General features: G+C 35.1%; 2 protein-coding genes across 2 annotated transcripts; one reads left to right on the forward strand and one right to left on the reverse strand.

Annotated features, from left to right (window-relative positions):
- Nucleotides 1–381: 381 nt before the first annotated feature.
- Nucleotides 382–4,479, reverse strand: LOC101897157 (myosin regulatory light chain sqh). The gene is made up of 3 exons (XM_005179346.4): nucleotides 4,320–4,479; nucleotides 999–1,425; nucleotides 382–933 (listed from the first exon to the last, which is right to left on the reverse strand). Exons 2-3 carry the CDS (start codon nucleotides 1,416–1,418, stop codon nucleotides 829–831), a joined length of 525 nt encoding a protein of 174 aa, XP_005179403.1. The 5' UTR covers nucleotides 1,419–1,425; nucleotides 4,320–4,479; the 3' UTR covers nucleotides 382–828.
- Nucleotides 4,480–9,538: 5,059 nt separating this feature from the next.
- LOC131804630 (homeobox protein 10-like) lies at nucleotides 9,539–10,231 on the forward strand. The gene has a single exon (XM_059127682.1). It carries the CDS (start codon nucleotides 9,539–9,541, stop codon nucleotides 10,229–10,231), a length of 693 nt encoding a protein of 230 aa, XP_058983665.1.
- Nucleotides 10,232–13,717: the final 3,486 nt, after the last annotated feature.

The raw sequence follows: 13,717 nt of genomic DNA on the forward strand, positions 1-13,717 counted from the left end.
TGCGGGTCGGTGTGTTGCAAACTTATGACAGTAATAAGTTAACGTTTAGTGTATACCACGGCCTATTTAATATGAGAGAGACTATGTTGCCTCGACAATCATGCCCTCTCTTTGGACAACACATAGTGTTGTAGGGTACAAATGGGCTTTCTTCTTTCAAAAAGTAACAAGTTTTGTTCTCAATATCCAATATTTAGCCGATATTTTTGGTCCATTTTTTATTTTATTTGCCATGTTGCTCTATAATTGTCTTTTCACTTTTGACATGCCTCCATCATAAGCTGTTACTCTACATATTGTAGCCACAAACCATTTTCTCAAAATGCATTTTGTCAAATCTTTACATATTTATGCCTTTGATTGCATTCTCATAATCGGCGATTCAGTTTACAACAATTTTTTATTTTATAAATGTATGTAAAATATTTATTGAATTAAAATGATGTTCATATTAATACTTATAAAAGTGATATTAATGATTGTTTGCAATGGCAATTCGAAACTATAAACACAAAATTAGCAAACGTTAAGTACCAAGAAAACTGATAACAACAAATCATCGAGTGTATTGCAAAAGGGTTAGTTAATCGTATATTGTTATTTCATATTTGATCGGATATACAATGGGGAATAGTGGACCCTTTACATGGGACTAATGCTAATGAAACTGAATCAGATTTAAAAACGTTATTAAATAAAACGGCACAAAATAAAGGATTTATATGATAATGGAGATTTTCTGTAATGACATTGACTTTAATTGTAAGTGTTACAGTTAAGCACAATAACATTACGGAGGGGAATGTGTCTTTATCGTGTATGCTGTCCTTATTGTTCGTCCTTGTCTTTGGCACCATGTTTCAGAATTCTGGTAAATTCGATATAATCGAAGAGACCACCCTTAATTGGAGCTTCACGATACATTTCATCGACCTGAAAAGGTTGACATTCAATTAATACATAATATAATATGGAAATAAAGTAGTAATAAAACCTACATCTTCGTCTGTAAAACGATCTCCCATTGTTGTGAGAAGTTCACGCAAACGATCTTCGGGAATTACACCAGTATTTTCTTCATCGAAACAACCAAAGGCATTTTTAATTACATCTTCTGGATCTGTGCCTTGTAATCGTTCGCCAAACAATGTTAGGAACATTGTGAAATTAATAGGACCAGGCGCTTCGTTCATCATTGCTTCAAGGTACTCATCTGTTGGATTTTTGCCCAGCGAGGCCAGCATATCGTGTAAATCCTCTTTCTCAACAAAGCCATCACGATTTTGATCGATCATGTTGAAGGCTTCTTTGAATTCAGCAATTTGAGCTTGGTCAAACATGGCGAACACATTAGAAGTGGCACGTTGGGCACGCTTCTTGGTTGTGGCACGGCGACCGGCAGTTTTGCGAGAAGACATGTTTGATCTAAAAATATAGTTATAAAAAGATCGACATATTAAAAATTGAATATTGAAAATTAATATGAAGGCTAATATGTGAGAGTAACTGAAATTGTAGCACACTATTCTATTGATAGAATTAGTAAACCAAATGGGAGTGAAACGCGTACCTACGTTGGTGAAACATCAAATATTTACTTCAATATTTGAAAAACAATACGGCCATTAGCACAACGGTCCACAATAGGACAACTACATTGTTTGATATGCTCGAAACGGTGAGTATCTGGCAATTCGAAAAACATATTCCATGACATCATCTCACGAACGCCTATTAGCAGATAAAAAATATGATAGAGATAAAGACTACACCTAAAGTATCATAGATATAACAATTAAAAATCCATAGTAGGAGGTCAATTGGAAAGCATTTAACTATAGCGGCTACTGTCGACTAAAATTGTTATCGCCCCTTTGCTTGAGTGCAATGAAATGGAGAAAAATAAACATTCGTTTTGTTTTTTTTTTACACCCTCCACTTTGGAAAGGAGGGTATATTAACTTTGTCATTCCGTTTGTAACATCCCTAAATATTCGTCATATACCACATAAAGTATATATATTCATAATCAGCATAAAATTCTAATCTGATTAACCGATATCCGTCCGTCTGTCTGTTGAAATCACGATACAGCCCACATTATTTGACGAAGAGCGTCAGCAGAACAATTTGTATTGTGCCTAGGATGGTTGGTATTGAAAATGAAATACATCGGTACACGTTTGGGTATAGTCCCCATAAACCGGTAACTCCTGATATTCGGTATTTTAACGATTTTTGCCACATTTTTCCACGGATTTGTCTAAAAATTGGTATTTGTAGATCATAATGGTTTCCAGTTCGTGTGGCGAGACATTGTATGTATAGGCCCACGTTTTGGTATGGCCCCCATATAACGGTACCTCCCGATATTCGGTATTTTGATGAGTTTTGCCAAATTATTTCAAGGATCTGTATAAAAATTGGTATTTGTTGGTCATAATGGGTTCTAGCTTCGGTGGCGAAACATTATATGTAAAGGTCCACGTTTTAACGATTTTTCCACATTTTTTTACGGATTTGTCAAGAAAATGGTAGTTGTTGGTCGTAATGGGTTCTAGCACCGGTGGCGAAAAGTTGTATGTATAGGTCAACTTTTTGGAATAGCCCCCATATAACGGTATTTTGATGATTTTTGCCACATCTTATCGCGGATTTGTCACGTTTTCCTCCACCGCTAACCGGTATTTTGATAATCCTAGTCACATTTACGCACATAATTGTTTCCAATCTGGTATTTTAGAAGATTTGATAGATGACAATCCTTGAAGTATAAAAGTGTCCATAGAGGTTCCCGTTTTGATATGGGTTTTTGATATATTTTAACTGCATTATCCAAACGGTCTTACTGGTATCTAAAGTTTAAAGTGAAATACGATTGAATTTACAAAATTTTATATAAAAACGTTTCCTTTACCCTAAGGTGGCCAGTCATTATCACTCGGTTATTTAATCCAAGACTATCCCACCAGACTGTTAACAGTCTGCGACTGCTTGCACTCACACTCTGTGAGGAAAATAAGATATTTTGCGTTGTGACTGCGGTTGCTGGATACAATGTAATATATGTAAAATAAATTGTAATTGAATGGCATGATTGAGTCTATATTCATTCTTCACGACGCCACAATCTGATAAAAAGGTAACACAACGCATGTTGTAATTTTCGTTTCATTTGTATTGAAAAGTTTTACTACTTTTATTTTTTTCATCATTGGTTTTTAGTGACCGTTTGCACATAGCTAATCTTATTCAGTCCAATATTTCCAAGCCTACTGTTGAAGTGATGAATGGAGATCCTTTTGATGACCCCTAAGTGGTTCACCAATTGAATGATTCGTGCGATGAAAATCGGTGTACAATTACTGATAGTATCTACTAGATCTAGAAGCAACATGGATGCTAATAGATGCGATTAGGAAATTAATTTAATATTTTTAGTATTGTCAGCGAGTTCAACGTAATGCCTCTGCTTTTTAGTGTAAACACACTTCTTTATTTTCATTGAATTCTCTTTAAAAATGTAAAATCGAAAACGGAATGTGCTTTTTAGATCTATTCAGAAGCAAAGTAGTTATACGGTATTGAAAGAGCCTTCAAATAGTTCTAAAACGATTTTCATATTTGTGTATGCGATTGTTTACGGCTGCATACGTAAGCCGAATGCTATTGCACTTAGTGGTGTATAGCACCCAAGAACCATTTAAGTGAATTTACCAAAAATAGTAAACAATTTTCGGAAAATTATCAGCAATCTGTGTCAACAAAACATGAACACACACACACTCTCATCCAAGTGATCGACCCTGTTACAAATACAACCGTTTTAGCTCAGTGAGTCATAACTTCAATTCACTGGCGCACTCTGGCAATGAGCAGTTTCTTTGCTTCGAGCTGTGTCTGTCGTCTTTTTTGTATTCGCAAAAGATGTTTAACATTACTTACATGTCGTCGTATTCAACAATTTCGATGATTAAACCATATATGGTGAAAACAATATGAGCAATAACGTTCGAAACCTGGGATATATAATATGTAATTGAATATCCAAAGACATGCCGGGGGTATATACAAATGGCCAATAAAACATAAATCAATTTTTCTTCTGAAAATCGCATTTCATAAGAACTCCTTTGTTCCAGATTAACACTATTCTGTTGTTGAAATGAATCATTTTCAATTAATTAAATAAGCAGCAACCCTTCTTTATTTATGTTTTTTGTTTTCTCTACACATCACCAGTAAAACTTTAATACTTGAAGGCACAAAGAACGCTTTTATTGCAATTTATATTATTTCCTAAATTGTATTTTACTTACTTGCTATTTGTAATAAATTTGTAAGAGAATCGAAAAACAAAATTAAATATCAACTATTAATTATTAACTATTTAATTAATTGTGGGTGAAGATTTGTTGGACTTGTTTGTCCGATTGGTACTAAATAATATTCGAATAGGGCACTGGGAGTGGAGCAGATAATGAAGCCGAACGATTCCTCGACGACGGCGGTGTCCCATAAAATGTATGGCTATCGGCGATGGACAGCTGCGATTTCGACTTGTTGGCGGTTGAAGTTTAATGCAGCAGAAATTAGTAACAATAAAGCTGGAAATCAGATTTTTTAAAATATCGAGGAATATTGAAAAATGTTAATTATGGGCGCATTTTTTCACAGTGACTACCAGTATGGAAGACAAAATTCACGGAGGAGTCTGAAAATATGTGTGGCGGCTTGACGCCGACACTTACTCTATTCTGTACTAATCCATTAGAGAAATAATCGATTTTTGTTATCGACTTTTTGGTGCACATTTGTATTAGGTCTCTAGTTACTTTCTCTTCTAGACTTGCCCAGCAGCCTATTTTTTCCAACAAAAATTTCAAGTTCATACATGCTCTGCCGCAAGACCTGCTAGAACATGGTTGAACTAAGAAGGTTAAGTCATGCTATATTATGTTTACAATTTTTTCAAAATATTACCCTTGACAACATCTCATTGTCAAAATAGGAACCTTTTTCTATTCAATGAAATTTGACAAGGTAAATTACAGAAAATGCAGAGATGGAAAGTCTTATTTGACATACACATACAAACTGTGTATATTTTTTGACAGAATAGGGGTACAAAGGGAGAAAATAGTATTTAGGGGTAGCTTCGTTCTACCTCTTGTATTTGTACCATGATAGTTACCCATGGCTCAATAAGAAAGGTTTCTCAACTTTAAAGAAACTAGATAACAGCAACTCTGTGATGCAACCGAGTTTGAAATAATTTTAAATTATTGTATTTTTTATTCAACACAATGCACAAACATACACAACAAGGGTATATGTTTTGACAGAATAAGGGCACAAAAAGAAAAAAAGATGTATTTAGGGGGTAGCTTTGTTCTACCTTCTGTAATTATGCTTTATGTTCTAATTATAAGTCTTGTATCTTCAAATTAAGTAATAACAAATGCAGCAAGTTGTTTGTTAATCTGACACTTTTATGACAATATTTTAATTCGAGAGAAAATCGCGAAAAACCAATGGAACGCCGCGAGCTTCACTATATCGAGTTCCTAATACACCTCCTTTTATCCCAAGCGCAAACTTTTTTCTGCCCAAAAGCTATATACATTACATGGTAGTAAAATACAGGTAACAGCAAGTTGTTGTACAACAATCGTAACAACAACCACATACAAATTTGTTTTTGTACGTAAAATAAGTGTCAGAGTTATGTGTCCAAAAATGTAAACAAAATAATTAATTTTCAATAAATTATTTTAATTTTAAAAATATACGTTATTGGTATTTGGATTATTAAATTGAAAATGCAGAAGAATAGTTATTAACCTATTTAATTTTAATGCTTTCACATCATTCCCCTGAATGTATAGTTGTTAGCTGTTGGCCCTAGTCTCTCAACACTTCAAGCAATCGCTAGAAAATCGTGAAAAAGGCAACATCCCTCTCAAGTTGAAACCAAACAGCATACATACATAAAGTATTCTACATTTTGCAATTTTAGGAAACATCATGGCACAATTACAGAGGGTAGAACAAAGCTACCCCCCAAATATTTTTTTTTTATTTTTGTGCTCTTATTCTGTCGAAACATATACACATTTTGTGTATGTGTGTGTATTGTTTTGAATAAAAAATACAATAATTTGAAATTATTTCAAATTTGGTTGCTAAATAAATGCAAATTTTCGACCTGAATGGATAACAAATTGTACAATTTTGCGATATCACTGTATTGTCCTACTATTTTAGATTCCATCTTGTGGGATAACCTCGAAATTACATTCTTGTTTCGCGGTTTTTCCCCAATATAAGAATTTTGTTAAAAAAAAAAATAAACAAAGCCTACTGTTGCATATTTTAAAGTCTATTTGAGACTATAAGACTCCAGCACAGATTTGCATTTTTCTAGTTTCTTTGAAGTTGAGCAACCTTTCTTATTGAGCCATGGGAAACATTAAATATACGAATACATTATATAACGTGGAACAGCAACCTTAAACGCAAACAAAGTTTCCGAACCATCGCCTTTGTAGTTTTGTTAAATACACCGGGATTTTTTCTATTATTAGCAAAAAAAATATGTTCACATTGCCCTGCAGTGAAATTTTATATCAAAAAAGGGTATACCTATTGTATATCAAAAACGTCATTGTAAACAAAAACGTCATATCGACTTTTACACCAGTATTACTATAGAGTCAAATCAGCTGGGACTTGCTTTTGCCTGTAATAATTATACCATGTATGCATTAAAAATTATTGTATTTATTGAGAAAATGCATACATATAGAAACTGTATATGTGTTTTGCAATAAACAATTGAATTCGGGTGATTACTATGCTCTAGTCATGTGTGGTGGAAGAATACTGGTAGCAGCATCAACACATATGGTCGTACCATAAACTGTCAAAGCTTTTATGAAAGGATAAATGTTGAATGAAAAATTACTCAAATTAGTTAAAATTGTTGAAAACCCCACATCATAACAACTCCATTACAATTATGGGGATTATAACCCATTTTTTCCTTCATAATCCTCATAATTGTAATGGAAATGGGGATTATGTTCAAAGAAAAAAACTCCATGGTAGAATTAAGGTTTTTTTTCAAAATTTTCCATTTGACAAAATCTCATTGTCAAAAAAAATTATTTTGACAAAGATAAATTCAAATTCAAAATAAAAACGTAAATTTTGAATTTGAAAATATGAGAACAATTTTTCTTTGCAAAAAAAAAAAAAACAAATTTTGGCCGGAATGGAAAATTTTTTATTGTTCCCAAGCATGTGACTCATATACAATTTTTGGGACAGCATTCCGTTTTTCATATCCAGCGGGTCGACATTGTCCCTTTTCACATCTGATCGAGATCTGGTGAAAATACCTACGTGAAACCCCCAAGTTTTTCTTATTGTAATAATTGTTTAGGTTGCTGCCCTTCTGTCCATGAGATTTCATCCGCTGCGGTATGTCCAAAACAGGGTTCTCGAATTAAGGTTTAGGAACTATGAAGAAAAAAGGGGCAATTTGGAGTATTCGGGATCCCATGTCAAAGGAAGTACTGGTTTATCCCTGAAAAAATGTATGTTGTTTTAGTCAGGATAAAAAAAGCAGTCCTTCGGTGAAAATTTCCAATTTATGGGACAACTTTTTGGCGAATCATGGATAGAGCCAATTACGTAATACCTTTAACCATTCTGAATATTTATTACAAACAATTAATTTCACAGAATTCATTGAAAATTTGAATGGTTTACAAATGTACATAAACAAATCTTGTTTTTGTTGTGACAGTTCATATGAACGATTGTATTTGACAAGCTCAGTTACAGAAAATGCAAAGATGGGAATGCTTATTTGAAATGACTTCACCTTCTTGATTTTACCATGAAAAACTCGGACATAATCCCCATATAATCCCCGATTTTTTCTTTCATAACCCCCATATTGGAATTGTGTCCAAGAAAAAATCGATCATAATCCCTATAATTGTAATGGGAAAGGGGATTGTGTCCAAGACAAAATCGGTCATAATCGCCACAATTGTAATGGGATTGCTATGTTGTGTGCTTTTCACCAATTTTAATCAATTTGAGTGATTTTTCTCTTTAAAAAAAGGGGCGAACGGGGCTTGAAACTTTCTCCTGTGGGTATGTCCTGTACCGGCTAACGCGAACCTAAGTTTTCTAAACTTTAAACTTTTTGCAAGTAGCCGGCCTTTTGCTGTGGTTAGAGGTTGGCGTCATGTTACGTATAACAGCGAATTTTTCTATTATTATGCAAAAAAAATATGTTCACTTTGCCCTGCAGTGAAATTTTATATCAAAATAGTGTATACTGGATATGCATTTTTGAGGACGGTATGATAACATTTACATATATCTAAAAAAACTTGATGTTTTATTCCTTTTTCGAAATTTTCTCTTAAATTAAATAATGATTGAAAAAGTGTAAATTATTTTGTTGTATTTGCTCTTGTTGTTTTCAAGTAGAAATAAATATATACTTTTTGTTACCGGATAATAGATGTTGCCGATAATCAATTAAAAATGTAAACAAATTGAACGATAAATTTTTAAATGTGAACACATCTTCTATTTTTACTAGCGACATCTATTGGTTTGCAGAGTAAACGCCTCAATTGTCAGTACTACATGGAAATGGAACAGCACTACACGTCAATTTATTAAAGTTGACAACACCGCTTTCCAATTAGAATTGAGACGATTTTTGTTGTTGTTTGTGGGTCGAGGAGACAATTTACAACAATACTGTCGTGAGCGCCACCACCACAACAAACAAATTCTAATTGACAAGTTTTTAAATTTGCATGTTTTTTGTGATATTCAGTTCTGTGGTACAAACTTTTAAATTCTATATAATCTCCCCTATTGAAGACTCATATTGAAATTACGCGACGAAAATCTCGGGAAAATTCATTGCGCCGAACAGAAAAGTTTTCTTTTTTTTTATTATACACAACAAACAAACGCAAGACGCAAAGAAACGCAAGACGGTGGTAACTTGGCTAAAAGAAAAGATAGAAGAGTGGCAGTGGTGAAGTGGAGGAATGTGAATGCAACAAAAGGAAAGGCAAAAATAAATAATAAGTCAAAATTTGAAGGTGCGCATTTCTTTGACAGTGAACAGAAGAATTTGCGAGGAATCCGAAGAAGGGCGGACGTAAGAAACGTAAATAAAAGACTGAGATCTGCATGGATTTAATTGTGCTTGACTGAGTTTTTGAAGAATATAATCCGAATTTCGAATTTTAGTGAAAAAAGTATAGTTTTGATAAAACAATCGACAATCCGGAAGCGAGTTACCATTGTCTGCCTGTCTTCCGGTCGGTGACATCGAAAAAATAAAAACATATGAAATCAACATAGACTGCATTGTATACGCATTCATTTTGAATTCGGAGAGAAATACCAAACAAAAGGACTGAACGGATCAGAAAACTCATCCAATTATCGTGAAATTCATAAAATTTAATTCGAACAGTGAAAAGCATCTTTAATGCTCTCATACGTCATACCTGCTCCCCAGGAAACATCGGCTGCGAATGGCCGTTCGTCGAACCGAACTGAAGGCGATGCAGAGAATGGTGGTGGTAGTATAACCAACAGGGAACCAGTGCCTTCTCCACCTCGTTCTAGCCTAAGTCTCAGACTCAACTCCCAATACATGGCCGGAACAGAGTCCCACACAACAGAGGTGGATGCCCTGCTGGCGAATGTGAATGTGGCATCTGGCCATGAGTTCTGTGACGACGAGCGCACCCATTTACTGAACGACACAAACCACACATCATCTCCGGTACGGGTGAAGCGTCAGAACAGTAATGGCAGCAACAACAATAACTCTTTTAGTTTGAACAACAATGCCAATAACACCAGCAGCAATACCGACGTCACCACTAACAATAGAAGATGTAGTGGCGATGGTGGAGGAGGTGGCGGTGGCGGTGGAGTAAATGTGGCGGGCAACAATTGTGGCGACGATGTTGTCAATGTTAATGTTCGCAGCTCCGTAGAGGGAACATCTTCGGATGATGGTCCAGATTCCCACCACACCACTGTTACCCATACTACTGAAAAGCCACCTGCACAGCAAGATGAATCCCAGAATCCCCGCCAGCAATCGATGACAACTAAGAAGCCCAAACTAAGCAAATTGGGTTCGAACAAAACAGTCGGACTAAAAAGGTAAATACCTACAAACAAGCACAAATAATTCTATTTTCTATCCATTTATTGCGACGTCGACATCTTGTCATTGGAATGACGAACGTTTGACGGATGATGGGATGGGTGATATGGATGCAATCGCCCGACCAACCGACTAAACAACCAACGATTGTCATATTACAATGTATGGCACGAAATGTGTACCGTGTGTGTAGGCAAGAGAATAGTTGTACAATTTTGACCTACTTAGAATTATACAATGACGACAAATGACAACAACAATAACACCAACCACACATCATACCCACTGACATGTAATGCATTTACGTCGCCCATTTGGGTGTACATTTCTTTTTGGAATTCATTATGTGCGATGGGTGTGTGCGTGTGTACGACTAGTACGACTTTCTTGACCTTGTCGTCGAGTTTTCAATGGCTATAAATATAGGAAGTTGTCTTCTCCTTATTGCCGAACGATCTTTAATCCTTTTTGTGGCATTCTCCACAAATAGGGACTTTTAATTGAATTGAACTCTGTGACGAGATCCATCTGTTCGAATAATTTCATTGCATCCGCTTCAATGGTTGATTGGAAAGATTCATGGTTGGTAACAAAATCTGTTCGTTCCACTCCATATAAAATGAATATGAATATTATTCACTGTTTTCTCTTCCATTGTACTTTCTCTTTGCCGATTGCTTTCCCTCCTCCGAAGCCCAAAATGTGCTTGATTTGAAAGTGCAAAGGGACTCCGTTCATCGTCTTCTTCGGCGCATTAAATGTCACAGTCATGGAAGTGCAGTGAATCGAATCGTGTCTCCAATATATTCCCATGAAGACAGCAGCGCAGAGCAAATTATTTGGTCGACTTTTTTGTACTTCTTTGTCTTTTGTCCCACAGCGGTAATGGATTCGCGTTTTGCTGGCAATGGACTGGCTGACGACTGATGATTTGCAAATCATCCCATTTCACCTGATATCCACTACTCAGTTAATGTAGTTTTATTATGTTATTGAAAGGGAAATCGAAGAGCCGTCGTATTAACTGCAGGGTCGGTGGTTCCGTTGTGACTCCCTCTAAATGTCAATATGTCTGGAATGTGCTGCAGTGATTGATGGATGATTTCTTGTTTTAAATTAATCTGTCGGCATTAAAATATTCTATATGCTTAATAATATATACTGCCAATTTATTATATTAATATACATGTCCAAATGTCCAAAGGGTCGATAACACAACCTTGTTAAGTGATGGCAATAGAACATTGAAGATTTAGGTAAAAGTAAATTCAATGCAAACATGTAATATGATAAGTCCCCTTGAAATTTGCCACCCCCCCAACCCTGACACTGTACCTTAGTGAGCCATAAATTTCTTTGAATATTCATTTGCTTGTTGGATCTTTCATATCTTCAAAGTTATGGTGATGCTTATAGCGCACGCAAGTAGAAAACCTTCCAAAAATAATAAGAATAGGTCACCGTTTCGGTAAAACCCTCATATGAAGGTATCCCCTGGTTTCGGCTATTTCGGGGAGTATTTGCCATCTTGGATTATTAGGGGATAGAAAAGCTATTCGCAGAAGATGTTTAATTTAGGACAATGTTTTGGAGTAGCGCCCATATAAATGCACCTTTTGATTCAAGTATATTTGATAGTTTTAATTATATTAATTACATTTATTAAGACAATTGTTTAGAATTCGATGTTCATACTTCATAATGGATTCTACCTTCGGTGATAAAGCATTGTCGCAATATTCGGTATTTTGATGATGGTTTGAAATATAAATAACGCACGATTCTTATAAACATATATTTACATGTAAGTCTTTCTTTCTATAAAGTTCCTACCGAGAAAAGTTAGACAGTGACAAAGTAAGTGCTCTACCGGTTCAGTTTCCTCCTCAACTAGACAGAGCCTGCAGTAATCGGTAATCATTTCCCTTATGTTATAGTGACCTGTGATAATTTCGCCATGGATAAGAGCGACTTAGATCTCCTCTCAGAGAGCACCGGCAAAATTTTTTCAGAGACAATACATTTTGCCATTTGTGATGAAATTCAAGGTCTTGTCAATTCATCTATTGATTCATTGCTAGAGTTGTTGCAATGGCCTGAAAACCAACAATGCTTAATGGCTCAACGGCTTAGTTTTTTCAGTGCATTTCTACACTTCAAAACTGTCATTTATTTAATGGTACATGAATTTTGTGCCTTCAGAGAGGCTTAAAAATTAACATATATAGTTCAATTCAATGTTTCTGTTTCCGTTGAAAGGTGTGTTGTTTCCAATCCAGATGTCCCTGTCAGGTACATGGATGACTAGTAATTCCAAGTTTAGCTGAGGTGATATGTAGTCACTGGCCTTGACCCCGCCTCCAAGTTCTCCACATGCTAAAAAATAGCAGAATATCCAAGTTCTCTGAGTCTAGGGGTAATTTAGAATTAGTTGTAGAAAACTTGCAATTAATTTTTGGAAACACTTCTAGTAGAGACCTAAGGGCCGAACTTTTAATATCCTCCACCACTTGGAAAAACTTGAAAATTTTGAAAAAAAAAAAAAAACCGAAAACTACCACTTAATTGAAAACCGTTATATGGGACCATGCGAAGACGTGGACCTGCTTGGGTGAATTTACGAGTTGTATATCCGGCAACGTTATCATAATTGGATAATGGTCTAGTTGAACGAGGTGACTACGAAAATTTGTATGTTTATATTATTTATATATTAATGTTGTGACCAGTTCAATTAAGTGAGGGTATTTTTGTAGGTGGCCAGAAAGTAAGCTGACCGGTAAAATATGACATGTAGCCTAGGTGACGATATGGAATTAAAAAATCCTTTCTCTATTCTATGTGCTAATCAATGTTCTACAACAGGGAAATGGTTCTAACATTCATTTCTCTGCCTCTGTATAAAGGTGATATTCAACATACACCTAAAATTCTAACAACGAACTGTGAAACATGATCACAATGCTGAAATCCATAAGATAAAAATAATATGCATAACATAAAACAATAAAATATGATTCTAACACACTTTCTTCTCGATTTGATGGCTTCGGATTAATGTAAAGTTGCTTCTAAACAAAATATAAAACAAATATTAAGAACGCGACGATATTCTCAAGATTTAGAAACCGAAATGATTCTAAATAGGGTAAGTTCTCCTAAGGTCAGCGTATCCCAGTTGTGTTCTGCATTATATCAAGCAAATAAGAATTATTATAACTAATTATGAAAACAGTTTTATATTAGTTTAGAAGATGCTGTCTGTCTGATGTTGAAAAATTAATTCATTCAGTTGATTTTTGTTAGCGAGAGTCTTCAGCACGAGCGAGATAATGCATGCTCTTATGTTTTTTACCTAATGTCCGACATGCCGTACAAAAATACTCACCTATTCCACTATAGTAACATGTTTTGTACGGTCGAATTACCAAAATCTCATGCCAACTAAATAAAAACAATGATATATTCTAAAAATTGTTCAAACCG

This window comes from Musca domestica, unplaced genomic scaffold (assembly GCF_030504385.1).
Source record: "Musca domestica strain aabys unplaced genomic scaffold, Musca_domestica.polishedcontigs.V.1.1 47, whole genome shotgun sequence".
Taxonomy (NCBI): domain Eukaryota; kingdom Metazoa; phylum Arthropoda; class Insecta; order Diptera; family Muscidae; genus Musca; species Musca domestica.

What these genes read in the sequence shown, in the direction of transcription:
- LOC101897157 (XM_005179346.4), bottom strand. Translation starts at nt 1,418, where the DNA reads ATGTCTTCTCGCAAAACTGCCGGTCGCCGTGCCACAACCAAGAAGCGT. An exon ending in ATCGTTTTACAGACGAAGAT is followed by an intron (nt 934 to 998) that starts GTAGGTTTTATT and finishes CAACCTTTTCAG; the next exon opens with GTCGATGAAATGTATCGTGA.
- LOC131804630 (XM_059127682.1), top strand. Translation starts at nt 9,539, where the DNA reads ATGCTCTCATACGTCATACCTGCTCCCCAGGAAACATCGGCTGCGAAT.